At 41.8% G+C, this 14,511-nt stretch overlaps 1 protein-coding gene across 1 annotated transcript; it reads left to right on the top strand.

Moving 5' to 3' along the window:
- Nucleotides 1-1,640: 1,640 nt before the first annotated feature.
- On the top strand, nucleotides 1,641-12,973 carry ALG8 (ALG8 alpha-1,3-glucosyltransferase). Its single transcript, XM_059465941.1, has 13 exons — nucleotides 1,641-1,749; nucleotides 2,598-2,676; nucleotides 3,947-4,140; nucleotides 5,628-5,737; nucleotides 7,132-7,199; nucleotides 7,717-7,843; nucleotides 8,441-8,544; nucleotides 8,658-8,778; nucleotides 9,064-9,203; nucleotides 9,634-9,773; nucleotides 10,482-10,579; nucleotides 11,030-11,102; nucleotides 12,353-12,973. The coding sequence occupies exons 1-13, from the start codon at nucleotides 1,670-1,672 to the stop codon at nucleotides 12,582-12,584; spliced, it is 1,566 nt and encodes a 521-aa protein (XP_059321924.1). The 5' UTR covers nucleotides 1,641-1,669; the 3' UTR covers nucleotides 12,585-12,973.
- The last annotated feature ends 1,538 nt before the right edge of the window (nucleotides 12,974-14,511 follow it).

The raw sequence follows: 14,511 nt of genomic DNA, 5'->3' as shown, positions 1-14,511 counted from the left end.
GGGGCCCTCCCAATAACAGTCTCATATGCAGAGACTGAGGATTAGTAGAGGCAGTCACAGATAGTCTGTGCAAGAAGGGCTGATTGCATATAAATGTCCAGATCAAGCTCACAGGTTCATCTGGGACTAACTAAGGGAATGTTTTCCCTGGGCATTCATAAAAAAAAAAAAAAAAAGAGCTATAGGGGAGGGCTGAATCTAATAATTTCTCTTCTCCTCATCCTCTGTGCATTCCCCTCAGTATTTTCATGCTTCAACTCCTAATTGCAGGATTTTCCCACTGATCAGAATTTGGACCCCAACTCACTAAAAGCCATGCTTTTGAATCAGTAGTGTTTGAAAAGTGTGAAAAGATGGTCTTTATTGCTTACCACCTTCACAGTGAGACTGTAGGGCTATCACATTTTAAAATCTGATTGCATTCCTCTGCTTGCAACTCCTTCTGTGAACTGTTACTACCATGTATTTTAGATAAAATAAAATGTGAATGAAGCAGGAGGTGCTCTGACATATTTCTTGAGAAAAAAGCATGAGTGATGCTTGCTGCACTTGTAGCTTTCTCTTTCTCTAACCACTGTGTCCTTGTAATGCTTATCTCCACCTCTCGGTGGCAGGAATTGCAAGAAGGTCCCCAGGAATTAGTGCGATTGTACGAAACTTGGGTGAACAAGCTTTTGTAAATAATCAAAACCATTTAAAATGCATTAACTCATTTACGTTTCAAACATTTAAAAACAGAGGATTTGTTAGTGAGGGAAACCCTGATGCATTACTGCTGTTAGACTTGTCTCTAGTTCCTGAGCTCGAGCAAATAATACATTGCTGCTCTACAGGAAAATAAAAATTGACCATATTAACTGTGTGATTCCATGCAGCTCCTACAAGATACTATTCTTAGATAGATGGAGGTTTGCTGTAAGCTAAAAAGGCATCAGCCTTGTATGCATCCACCCTCCAGGCTGGCAGGAAGGAATTTTAAAAAATTGAGCCTGTTCCTCTGAAAGAGCACTTTGTACATGGAAGCTGTTGGACACCAGCACCAGCCACACAGGCTGGAGATGGCACCTCCCTGGAGCAGAGCTAAGCTGGTGTACTTTACTTCAAAGCAGCTTCTGCCCAGGGGAGGCTGGGTGGCCTCAGAGCACCAAACAGCTGCTCGCTCACCCACACTCACTCCAGGCATGCTTCCTCTTCCTTCGGGCTCAACCCGAGCTTCCCTAGCAGTCTCAGGTGCTGGATTTCTAAAAGTAAATAGTAATAGCCTGGTACAGCAGTAGGTCAGCTCAGGCTGGGTGTCTGCACAGAGGAACGCTCAACAAAGAGGTCCCTGGGCTTTTGTACCCTCAGTCCATGCACTTATTCTTCCCAATGCCTCTTGATTTGTGGTCTCAGGGGTTCTCTTGTTGCATTCTTTATCTGTGTTCGTGCAGGCTAATCATTAGCCGTTTCCTGTGCCAGCGCCTCACCACCTTCACAGCAAATAATTTCTGATACCCAACCTAAATTCCCTCCCTTCCCACTCGCGCCCGTTCCGGCGCCTCACGCAGCCCCGCCCTCCCCGCGCACGCGCAGCCACAGCCCCGCTCCAGACGCCGCGAGCGCGGCGGGCGCGCGCTCTTCAAACCGGCGCGGCGGGCACGGCGCATGCGCGGGACAGGGGGCGCGCGCCATGGCGGCGGGCGGCCGCGGCTGGTTCCGGGCGCTGGCGCTCGGCGTGTCCTTCCTCAAGTGCCTCCTCATCCCCGCCTAGTAAGGAGCTTATCGGCGGGACGGGACGGGACGGGATGGGGGCGGGTCGGGTATGGGACTGCCGCGAACCCCCGAGGGCGGCCGGCCGCGGGCAGCGTGGTGCCACGGTCCTGAGGAGGCCCTGAAGGTCCATGTGGCTCCTGGGTTCGTGAGGGAAGCGAGGCGGCGCCTCCGCCGCGTGGCACAGCTTTCCTTTCCTCTTTGGAAGCCCTGCTGCCCCGTTCCGGCTGGCTGCTGCTCGGGAAGGCTGAAAGTGTGCTGAAACATTTATGCTTTGTATTTTTAGGTTTATATACGGAGAAAAACCCCTAACAAATTGCTGTTAAGCTTCAGTTGGAGCCTGGAATTTCGCATTAGTTGTCCTAAAAAGCCAAGATATAAATAGTTCTTGCCCTATAAGCACCTGTATTAGTGACTTTTTACATGGTCAGTCATAGGACAACGAGGAATGGTTTTAAACTAAATAAAATGGGAGATTTAGATCAGATGTCAGGAGAAAAATCTTTACTGTGAGGTTGGTGAGACACTGGCAGAGGCTGCCCAGGGAATCCATGCATACCCCATCCCTGGAAGCGTTCTAGGCCAGGCTGGATGGGGCTTTGAGAAACCTGGTCAAGTGGAAGGTGTGGTTGGAACAAGATGGTCTTTAGGGTCTCTCCCAACCCAAACCATTCTATGATACGTCTTTGGCACAGAGTTCTTAAGCAGCATCGTTGTTACTTGATCACAGTAGCGTCCTAGAGCTGATAAATAAAGTGGCTTCCTTCTTGTCTGCATGTGGTGATGTGCTCTGAAATTTTTCCCTTTGTGCATGCACGTATGTGACTCTTAACATGGACCTTCTGTAGTTACTCCACAGATTTCGAAGTCCATAGGAACTGGCTTGCCATCACCCACAACTTGCCCCTCTCTCAGTGGTACTATGAGGTAAGGACATGTTTGGGGTGTGTTTTAGCTGTGTATGAATTACAAGTACAGTGGTATGACAGACCTTGTGAATGCTGGAAGGGATGGTTGGTGACTGTCATATAGTGGGACAAAAAGATGCCAGTTACAATTTGCTGGCCTTGTGTAGCATTTAGCTAAAACATGAAAGTTAGCTGGGGAAGCTGCAAGTACTTATGAAGGCAAAATGGGAAAAGCAATTAAGGCACTTGGGTTATTGGAAAGGCTGTGTAGCACCAGAGCAAGTTGCATTGTACTCTTAAATTGCCGGTGTCTATGCTTTTCTCATTGGTGATACATAGTTACCAGAATAAAGAGTGAGTCATGCTAATGGGTATATACAGCTTTCCATTATGAAATCAATCACTGTATTCAAATTTTGAGCTTTGCTGGTGTGCTAGTAGCATGCATTGATTTTTATCTAGACAAAACATGTTTAGGTTTGTCATAGACTCAGCCTACCTAATTGGGTTTTAATCTGTCCCCTGATATCTGCTGGAGTACAGGGACAGATAGATGCTGTAGTGTCTAGTACTCCACATAAACGCCTAGAAGTAAAGATTTGTGCAGGTTAGAACTTTGTAGGACTGATCCACGGACTGTTTTACAAACAAATTTTTATAATGCCAGCATTAACCCTGTGCCAGAACATAGGATGCCTTTCAACAATGCAGCATAAGCATTTGGGATCATGCTCACTGAAAAAATACCCCATCCCAGCCTGCTCTGTTCATGCCTCTTCCTCTCCTGTTTCCACAGCCAAGGAGTTAATTCTTGGTCAGGGCATGGCAGCTGTCCTTATGGGAAGAGATCACATAATGCCATTTGGTCATGATATGGTTGTGTGAGAGTTAAGGCTTGTTAGCTGATGAGTGAAAGTAATTTTGAAACTGGTTGTGTTGGTGATCACTCCAGTATAGACAAATATTGGCTCTGAGCTGTTTTACTGAGATTTTGTAATAATGGCCCTATTACTGTAAATACATTTAGAGATAACAAACAGTTATATACTGGTTAAGTGCACAAGAGGCTCTTTAATCTTTTCCTGCTGGTCAGGAAATGTCACATTTCTACCAGTACTGCAGGAGAACAGCTTACAGCACCACAGAGTGGCTGCTGATTGTGGAGTGTTTGAGTTACAGAGAGGGTACTGAGGGAAAATGCATTGGCTGGTTTGCTGCAATGAGCTGTACCTGAAGGACTGCACACAGCATGGTTTGTTATCAACTATTTAATCTTATTTTGTCTTTAGGCAACCTCGGAATGGACCCTGGATTATCCACCATTTTTTGCTTGGTTTGAATATGTGCTTTCTCACATTGCCAAGTACTTTGACCCCCAGATGTTGGTTGTTGAAAACTTGAATTACACCAGTCATGCAACCGTCTTCTTCCAAAGGCTTTCTGTCATCTTTACAGATACCCTCTTCATATATGCAGTTCATGAGTAAGTCTTAATCTTCTGATTTTAGGGACAGTGGATAGGCCTTCATATGTGGGCTTGTTCTGTAGCCACAACAAATAACTATTTGTACAAATAAGCTTGTAAAGGAAGGGAAATGCCAGAGTTGCTTGAACCTGTTCAAGGAGAATCTTGGAATACACTGCTAAACACAAGATAATGTGTTCTTCTTGGAGATACAGTTGCACTACATGTGATGGGTTTGCAGGCACTTGGACACCAGCTGCTGTTTCATGTGTTGTACTTGGGTTTGCTTCTGTCACTGAACTCCTTTTGTAGGAGTTGCAGGACAGCTGGTGTGCTCAGAACAAGTTTTTTCCTGTTACTTTTCTGATTACTCTGTTCTTCTAGAAGCATAAAGGAAATCTGTCAGAAAATGGCAGTATCATCAAATATGCAAAGTTTCTTTAGTGTTTTGATGATAAACTGATTATTCCAAGTCTGATGTAATTAGGATTGGATGCTTTCAGTGAGGCCTGACTTTATGAAGAATTACTGCCCTTATCCCTAAAGAGGTAGAGTGGGAGTGTGTTCTGAGAAATACATTGCCTACCTTAATGATTTGGCTATAAGAGTCTCCCATCATTTTATTCTTTCTGCTCAAAACCTGGATAGGAAATTCTCTGATTAGAGCCCTGCCTAAACTCCTTTATTTACTTTCTTTATGCAACTAGCTTTGCAATATGATTTCTTTTCCTTTTATTGTTTGACTCACAGATATATGAATGTAAGGCTGAAGGCTCAGGGCAGGTGTCTGCACAATGTCATTTTGCCAAGAGAGGTGGTATATGTCCTCTGCTGGGAAAAATTCAAGGCCAGGTTGGATGGGGGTTTGAGCAACCCAGTCTAGTGGAAGGTGTTCTGCTCATGGCAAGGAGGTTGCATTTCAACACAAATGATCTATAACATTTTAATGTGATTTAAGACTGATTTCAGAAGTCATATGAACCATATTGCTTCACACTGAGAAGTAATAATTTTATTGTTATTATAAATTATATAAATTATATTTATATAAATTATAAATCAAAATTTGTTGATTTTAACCAACAGAAATAACTCCTAATATAGCAGGGGGCAGCAGTAGCCAGGGAGAGGTTATGTCCAGCTGAGGACCTTAACTACAACTCCCTCTGTTGTTTCCAAAAGTAGCAATCCACCGCTCATGATGGCAAGCAGGCTGTGACAGATTTACACTTTCTGAGTGGGAGACTTGATCCTGAGGCTGTTACATAATGTAAGCTTTAGCATGTGGAAAACATCACAGCTATTGAAGTTGAAAATCCTTTTTGTTCTAAACTTTGTTCATGATACTGTCTGCCTTTGATGAATTTAGCAAGGCTTTTTTTGTTGCCTTGCATCCTGATAAAATGGCAAACTTCAGAGTAAGTGCCGCTCTTAACTCTTAAAACCAACAATGTTTTTGCCTGTATGTTTGAATTAAAGCTTGTGTTTCTTCTGCTCTTGTTTAGGTGCTGCAGATGTATAAATGGAAAACGAGCTGCAAAGGATATCCTGGAAAAACCAACATTTATTCTTGCTGTTCTGCTCTTGTGGAATTTTGGGTTGTTAATTGTGGATCGTATCCTTTCCAACCGTTGTGGGTTGTTTGTGGTTTGTTTGGTTTTTTAACAACCTCTTACAGTGTGTGGCACAATCCTATATTATTATTGCTGTCATAGCAAGTTACACAGCTGGGTTTGTTTCTGGGATTAGTTAAATAACTTTGTTTTCATTAGAATTACTATTTGGCAAAATGGAAGTTAGTCAGTCCTTGGTCTGATTTGCCAGAAGTGGAGGAGGACCAACCAGTCTGGCAGCAGTGTGCCTGTTCTGCTGGCTGTTCCTCCTCTGCACACCTACAGGAGTATTAGCAGAGTGGTCCTGGGTGTGGTTCCAAGTTTGTTCTGTGGCAAGGAAAATCTTCAAAGTGTTTTAAGATTCAGAGTGTATTCAATTTGTTTAACTTTATTTGGGAATTAGGAAGTCTTTCTAAAGAACAGTCATGGAATTGTAGAGTGGTTTGGTTTGGACAGGACCTTAAACATCATTTAGTTCCAACCCCCTGCCTTAGCAGGAACACCTTCCATTAGACCAGGTTGCTCAAAGCCTCATTCAGCCTGACCTGACCTTCCAGGCCGGGGCATCCACAACGTCTCTGGGCAACCTGTGCCAGTCCCTCATCACTCTCACAATAAAGAATTTCTTCCTAATATCCAATCTAAATCTCTCTTCTTCTAGTTTAAAACCATTCTCCCTTGCCCTGTCATTTCATGCCCTTGTCAAAAGTCCCTGTCCAGCTCTCTTAGAGCACCTTCCAAAGCAGCTACATGTTCTCCCCAGTGTCTTCCCTTTTTCAGGCTGAAATAACCCCAGCTATCTCAGCCTGTCTCCATAGCAGAGGTGCTCCAGTCCTCTGAGGATCTTCCTGGCTTTATCTGAATGCCTCCCAACAAGTCCATATACTATATAAAAATAACTCTGGAAATTGCAGTTCCTGCAAGTCAGTCTTGCCACAGTGTGCATTTAAAGGAAGGACTTCATTTTCTCTGTCATAGTTCTTGTGTATATTGCATATACATGTATATTTCTTCTGTATATTACATACACTTAGAAGTGGTAGAAAAATGAGGGCTGTTGTCACTATGCATTAACAATGTGTGGCAGAAACTAATAACTTTAAAATTAAAGTGGAGATTTAGCCTTTTTTACTTTATATTATAAAATTTGCACAATATATGTGTTGATTGTTGTGTTTCATTTCATCAAGGTGGTATTCCAGCATTAGTGTAATTTGTGTCTGACACTACTTACAGGTAAGGTTAAATAATGACTTGTGTCTATGTGCTGTGAGTTTAAGGTTGCTTTCTTGATTTAAATTCTATTTTAATTTTAATTTATTCCTCAAAACTTTGAGTCTTCTCCAGAACACATAGTCGTAAAGAAAGCTTGCTTTATTCCTTGACTCAAGTTCAGATATTCATTTCCAGTACAATGGCTTCCTCTTTGGGCTGATGCTTCTTTCTGTTGCTCGGCTGTGTCAGGTAAACCCAAGTGACTCTTGTTGATTTCTTGCCATGTGTATTTTGGGTGCATTAATTCAATTCATAGGGCTGCTCATGTTGTGGGCAATGGTAGTGGCTTCATGTTGAGCTGTGTGAAGCTGGATGTCTAATTGTTTATTGAGCTTGTGGCAGAGAGAAAGACTTGAAACTCACCATAATTGCTTGCTGATGCTGCAGTAAGAAAGCTATATTTCCCCATAAGAAGGCTATATTCAGTGTTACCCCTGAGCAATGTGGCATCATTTCTTGGCATTTTATCTTCTTCCAAATCACCAGTCCTTAGAAAACATACTTCTGAAGCTGTGAAGAGGTGATTGTGTGACAGGATAGTTCCTTGTCCATACCTGTTTTGCATAACACTACTGAATTTGTAATTTTAAGTAAATACCCTTTTTAATACTTAGAATAAATGTCTCATCACCTTAGGACTACAACAGAGGATCATTAAAAGTGACTACAAAGAGAAAAGCTTAGGTTTTGTTTTGTTTTCTTTCAGAAAAGGTATTTGGAGGGTGCTCTACTTTTTGCCGTTCTTCTGCATTTCAAGCACATCTACGTGTATGTGGCCCCAGCATATGGCATTTATTTGTTACGATCCTACTGCTTTACTGCAAATAATGCAGGTGAGGTGGGGCTTTCCTCACTGGCTTTTGGGGGGAGTTGTGTTAAACACTGGAACTAGGGGAGCACTCAAGACTTGGAAGATAGAATTGGAACAATATGGCTCAAACAAAATTTCTGCTTGAGAGCAGATTTGTTAGGATCTTAAAGAATCTTTGAAATAGATTTGGTTTGTAAAATTCCTGTTCCTTTAAGAGTTCTTTGTTAAGAAAAATCAACACAAACAAGCTGCAGATGGCACTTGGAAGCCATAAGAATTGTTCTGGATATGGAACAATTTGACAGTATTAAAAACTATTAGAAACTATTTCAAAGACCTTCTTTGAGTTTCTCCCCACTTTTTAGCACTGAAACATGCCTGATACTCTTCATATGAGCAGGGGAGGTAAACTCGAAAAATACTGAAAGCTTGTATAATACAGGAGCTGCAATGTGAGCAAAAGAAATACCTGCTGTTAAAGGAAGAAACTGAATATATTGACATAAAAGGCTGTGTGCCCCTTTTAGATAGATGCTAGGAATTCCTTGTTAGTGAAGAATGCTTTGTTTCCCTTACCACTTCCCACAGCAGCTGTTTCTTGAATCTTTTTTTATTGTAGATGGATCCCTGAAGTGGAGAAGTTTCAGCTTTCTTCATGTAACTCTTCTGGCACTGATTGTCTGTCTTGTTTCTGCTCTTTCACTGGGACCCTTCCTAGTATTGGTAATAACCCCTTTTTCATATGTTATTCCCCTGAACAGTTAGAAAATTTTGTTATAAAAATATAAACCATGTCTCACCTAAAGTGGCCATTTCTTTGGTCTTGTTTTCTGTAGGGTCAGCTGCCTCAAGTCATTTCACGGCTCTTCCCTTTCAAGCGAGGTCTCTGCCATGCCTATTGGGCCCCCAACTTCTGGGCTTTGTATAATGCCATGGACAAAGCACTGACAATTCTTGGTCAGTATGTTAATCTTGCTTTTTGATGCCTGTTTGCAGATAGAGCTTGCTTTATTTTAGTCTTCCCCATTTGTGATGTAGGCAGTAAATTGTGTTTTCAGATTGCATACATCATATGGTCCATATAATCTGGTGCATAAGTTACCAGCAGTAGGTCGGAGATCAATCACTTCCCTCTGCCATCCTTTGCAAAAAGAAAAAACTTGGCCATGTACTTAGTTTAGTTACTTCATTTTCTTTATTAGCATTTAACAGTTTGTGCTTTTTTTTGTATTTTGTTTTTAGGGTTAAAGTGCAATTTTCTTGATGGTACAAAAATCCCTAAAGCCTCCATGACAGGAGGGCTGGTTCAAGAGTTTCAGCACACTGTCCTCCCTTCAGTGACTCCACTGGCAACATTAATCTGTACTTTCATAGCTATATTGGTAAGAACAACTAATATTTTTTGAAATTTTTTCTATTTTGTCCCTAGTAGGTTTTACTTGATAGTATGCACTTCATATGAATTTTAATTCTAGGGCAACAGGTACATCATTACTAGTATGTAGTGACTGATAAAATGTGTTTAGTGGCTTAGATTGGCAGACAATTTTTGCATGCAATACAAATAGTGGGGAGTTGGCTGTGGTCTTTCAGTCTGCTTTTCCCTCCTGATATTTCAACAAAAATCCTTCAGTCTCTTCTTATACATCCAAATGGATTGATTTCCTCCAGTGCAATATAATGTTTGTGCCACACAAGCACAACCTGGGTGCAGTGGTGTTTAGTAACATTGACAAATCTCTTTGGACAATGGCTTGTCTTCGGGATTGCCAGACTTTTCACTGAAGTCCTGTTTTTGCCTGTTGTTTCTAGCCCTCTGTTTTCTGTCTTTGGTTTAAACCTCAAGGGCCCCGAGGCTTTCTACAGTGCCTTGTTCTTTGTGCATTGAGCTCCTTCATGTTTGGCTGGCACGTGCATGAGAAAGCAATACTCCTTGCTATTCTGCCTTTAAGGTAAGAGAATGTGTTACAAAGTACTTGGCCAAACTGAACCTGCAGCCACTTGTTGAGGAATCCTCAAAGGGAATCATTTTGTTCTCAGTATATTTCAGAAGAGGAACTCTTTCATAGAATGCCTTAAGCTGTAACAGTGTAGTGCACTTAAAATAAATTAATTTCGGGCGCAGTTCAAACCTTGATGGGTGCTGTGGTTCATATTGTAAAATGCTTGATAGATTGCTCAGGAGCTAGCTGAGGAAAGGGATCTTCTGCACTGTGCTTGACCAGAACAATTTCTACCAAAAGGGCTTCATGCCTGCCTAGGGTAGAACTGAAGCTGTAGTTCATAAACTGCCTGACCAGTATTGCTACAAACTGTCTTTTTCTTCCTCAGAGATTTGGTGATGTTTAGGCTCTTGTTTTGTGCTGGGCCTTGCTGATAATTTTGTTCAGTGGGTGTGTGGTTTTCTGAGGGAGGGTTTCCTGGCTGATTTTTCTCCTGTGTTTTTATCTCTGAGGCCACATGGTTTGGAAGCAGGAGACTTCATCACAGGTGCAGTGTTAGCAGGGATGGGGGTACTGTGAAACCCCCCCAAAAAAATACTGTGGATTTTTGCAGTATGTTTGACTTGTTTCTGAGTCTTCAGTCAATTGTATAGTGTTCTGCTGAAATTAGGTTTCTTTGCTAAAAGACAAAAGCATAACAAATTATTGCCTTTTTAGCTTATTGTCTATTCAGAGAGCCAAGGATGCTGGCATCTACTTGATTCTGGCAACAACAGGGCATTTCTCACTTTTTCCATTGTTGTTCACAACAGCAGGTAAAATGTTCTTCTATTAGTTAATTTTTGTACAATTTGCAACATAGAGCTCAATAGTCTTGATTTGGTTGTCATTTTTGCTTTAGTCACTTGCCAGTTGTTTGTGTTTTCTTTAGAAAAGGAAAATCTTATTTGTAGTGCTATCTCAGATAGTAATTATAATGTGATTATAATAATAGTAATTAATTAGATTAATTATAATAGTAATTATAACTTGTTCAGTATGTTTCTAGATAATTGAAGTACGTGTATTGCAAATGCTTGGCATTTGCTTTAGTAAATGTTTATGCTTATTTTTAGGCATGCTAAGCAGTAAAACATGTAGGTCTCCAGAAAATAAAACCAGATAATGCAAATGTGACTAGTAAGATTTAAAGATACTACAATATATATATGGCAAAAGTTTTTTATATTTAATTTTAAAACTACATCATGTTCTTTATTTTTCAGAACTTCCAATTAAAATACTGCTTATGCTGTTGTTTACTGTTTATAGCTTCTCTTCATTGAAATCTCTGTTCAGGTAATTAAAGAAATTTGATCTCAGTGCCAGAAACAGCAACATTTCTTCTGGTGTTGGGAACAGCCATTGTCATAAGGGACAAGCAGCACAGAAAACTGATGCTGAGGAGTCAAATTAAGGTGTTACTAGTCAAAAGATGCAGCTGCCTCTGTTCTCAGGAGGCAGTGCTTAAATTAGGATTAATTGCAGCACGTGCTGGTTATTGTGACAGCTGCCCAGTTAGTCCCAGGAGGCTGTAGATCCCCACCTGCCTCATGCTCTGTCAAAGCCTGGAGTTGTGATGCTGTAACCTCTGAGGGTTTAATGTAGTATTCTAGCATTTACTACTAGTGATTTGTCTGCAGATTGTTTATCCTATTGTACTGTGGATTTTTGTAGTATTGGTTAGTATTTTAATGTGTGGAAAGGACAGGTTGTAAATAACATTCATTCGCAAGCTGTAATTTGTCAACAAAGCTGCAAGTATTTGGTTGGCAGAACATGGAATTGCCAAAGTCACCCTGTGTAGTTCACAGCCTATGGAGCTCTTACCACTTGGCCAAAGATTAGTGCTTATCCTTGTAATCCCTGCAGTCCCCACTTCCCTCTTTCCCAAACTTTTCAGGGCAAACCCAAGCTGTAATGAAGTACTGTAAACATGTATTCACTACCTCAGGCACCTGCTTTTGTAGGTGATTTTCTTTATTTAAGAATTCAGTCATTCTGTCTCAGGAGCTCTAGCTAAAAAACTCCATAGGAGCATAGTTTTTGTTAACAGATGGAGCTTTTGCAAGTTTCTTGTTTTTAACTTGCTGAAACATGAAATTCCCTTCAAACTACCTGCAGTAAACTCCTACCATCAGTGTCCTTTGCAAGGGAGATAGCTCACAGGAAAGTCCATCCTACAGAAAGCTTGGGGGAAGAGGTTAAAAAAACCTGGCATTTCCAGTCTTCTGTTGTAGAACAACTTTAGTGAAACAAGTCTTTGTATGAAGGGCTGTTCAGTTGTTTACTGAAACAGTAAGGTGAACAGAGCAATTGATGAGTTTCTGCTTAGGCTTCCAAGGCATCCTGGAACTTGATAATGATATTGAGCTGTACTCTTGGTTATCATACTGGTTTTTTCCTACTGAAACTCTTTAACTTGTTATTGAAACCATTACTGCAATCTAATGTGAGATTCTCTTTGCATTGGGATAGCTGAAAAACATAATAGTTATTTTTAGTTAACATATATTTTAATACTACCTCATTTTTAATTTCTCTGACAGGAGAGAGAAACCTCTACTTAACTGGCTTGAAACAATCTACCTCATCCAACTAGTGCCCCTGGAAATCTTCTGTGAAATCATATTTCCCCTGACCCCCTGGAAGCAGCACTTCCCTTTTGTCCCCCTGTTGCTGACCTCTGTGTACTGTGCTCTGGGAATCACATACGCTTGGCTGAAACTCTACATCTCTGTCTTGACTGAGAGAACTCCTGTCAGACAAAAGGCTGAGTAAAGCCACAGTGCTGGGACCAGTCCCAGGATACCCCTTGGAGGGGATTCCTGGCACGGTGAGGGGTTGTCACAAGGCCATCCAAGATGAGACACAGTGTGCGTGTGCCATCACCACGTGGGAGCTCTTCTTCCAACACTCCTGTACTGCCCAACGAGGATACCTCTGATCAGAAGCACTGTCACAGTGACAGGCAGGGCTGCTGGTAAACTGTGGAGCTTAACAAGGCCCAGACTTCTGTCCTGAGGAAAACCTGCCTCATTTTCCCACTGTGGTTTGTATTTGAATAGAAGTTGCTGTGGCAAATTACAAAGGATGATTGTTGTGTGGGAGAGCATTGTAACTGTGTTCTATGGAATTTGTAAATTAAAAACTTGGTATTTTTTGTTTGAGCATTTCTTGCATTATTTTCTGCTCCTGTCTAGACCCTGCTTTTGAGAGACACCCACACAACTAAGGATGTAGTGTGTAGCTGGAAACTTGTCCTGAGGTGCTTTGCACACTCAAATATCAAATTTTATAATATGTCCATGTCCTGTTCATCTCCTTGTTTCATAGATACTTTGCAAATAGGTTTTCATATTCTTCTAGTAGCTCTTTTCTGTAGACCAGATGACCAAATTGAGGCATGCTACTCAAATGAAATATTTTAACACTATTAAATGTTTTTTGCCTCTGTGGAATCATGCTCCCCAAAGGATAGCATTTATTTCTGCAGTAAATAATTATACCTTTTAAGCCCTACATAACCATCCCTAGAAGATGTTGCTCTGATGTTGGGGACTGCTTTGGACTGCAGTGCTGACATAAAACTAGGAGAGAGGGGTGGATTTTTTATTACTACTATGACTATTTTTGACAGTAGTTTTTGAACTTTATTCTATGTTAGCTGAAATATGGGACCCCTTCATCAAGGATAGCCAAGGGGGTAGTTATGCTTTTTGAGTTCTTTGAATATTTAGGGTATTCAAAATAGAGTGGCTCTTGTTAGGGCAACACGTACATTAATCACTGTGGTTGTTTCTCTAACTAAATACTTTGTACATTTGAAGTGTTTACTGCCAGTGAGTTTATTCAAGACATTCTCATTCTGGTTGTAATTATTTTCTCACAGTTTCTGCTTTTTTACACTATCACTGGCTTTGCCATGTTGCTGTGGCTGCCAGTGGTGCCACAATGCTTCTTGTACTTGCATTTTATCTCAGCTTCAAGCCTCAAAGCTCTGCTCAGGGTAAGGCATCCACAATGCTTGTGTTTATCTGTCTGCTGTGCTGTCCTGTGTAGGGAAATGTTAATATGCAAAAAAACCCTACAAACACCCCTCTTGGCTCTTCCCCAGCCATGCCTTTGCACCTCCTGAAAGCCTTCAAAAAGCCACAAGGCAAAGCTGTGGGTGTGTCATCCCTTAAAGTGTTCAAAGCTGGGTTGGATAGAGCAACCTGGTCCAGTGGAAGTTCTCCCTGCCTGTGGCAGAGTGCTGGGAGTAGATGACCATTTAGGTCCCTTCCAACCCAAACCATTCTGTGAAGTTGAACCAGGGCATGACTGTGGAAGTGGCTGTGCATCACCATTGTACAATCCCAATGATCCCAGGTTCAACTGAAGCATCTCCCACTGCAGAGCAGCAATGCCCAACCTCCTCCTGTGCAGATGTCAGGAAAATCCACAAACGCCAGAAGTTTATGCCCAAAAAGGAGACAGGGGAGTCCTTCAGCTTTGTTTGAATTAAGGGGGGAGTCCGCTGGGGGGCACACCCGCAGGGTTTTCTCTCTCAGGGTTTCGGAGGGCGCAGCCTCCCTTGATCCTAAACTCCAGGCTGCACATTTCCCTCTTCCTTTCCCCATTGCTGAGGCATTGGGAAGGTGCAGCCTTCCCGAACCGCCTACCACACATTGCCCCCTTGAACCTGCTGTTTTACCCCAAAGCTCAG

This window comes from Ammospiza nelsoni, chromosome 2 (genome assembly GCF_027579445.1).
Source record: "Ammospiza nelsoni isolate bAmmNel1 chromosome 2, bAmmNel1.pri, whole genome shotgun sequence".
NCBI lineage: Eukaryota > Metazoa > Chordata > Aves > Passeriformes > Passerellidae > Ammospiza > Ammospiza nelsoni.
This window is presented reverse-complemented; position numbering and strand designations above follow the sequence as displayed.

What these genes read in the sequence shown, in the direction of transcription:
- ALG8 (XM_059465941.1), top strand. Translation starts at nt 1,670, where the DNA reads ATGGCGGCGGGCGGCCGCGGCTGGTTCCGGGCGCTGGCGCTCGGCGTG. An exon ending in TTCATATATGCAGTTCATGA is followed by an intron (nt 4,141 to 5,627) that starts GTAAGTCTTAAT and finishes GCTCTTGTTTAG; the next exon opens with GTGCTGCAGATGTATAAATG. An exon ending in CTTGCTATTCTGCCTTTAAG is followed by an intron (nt 9,774 to 10,481) that starts GTAAGAGAATGT and finishes TTGCCTTTTTAG; the next exon opens with CTTATTGTCTATTCAGAGAG.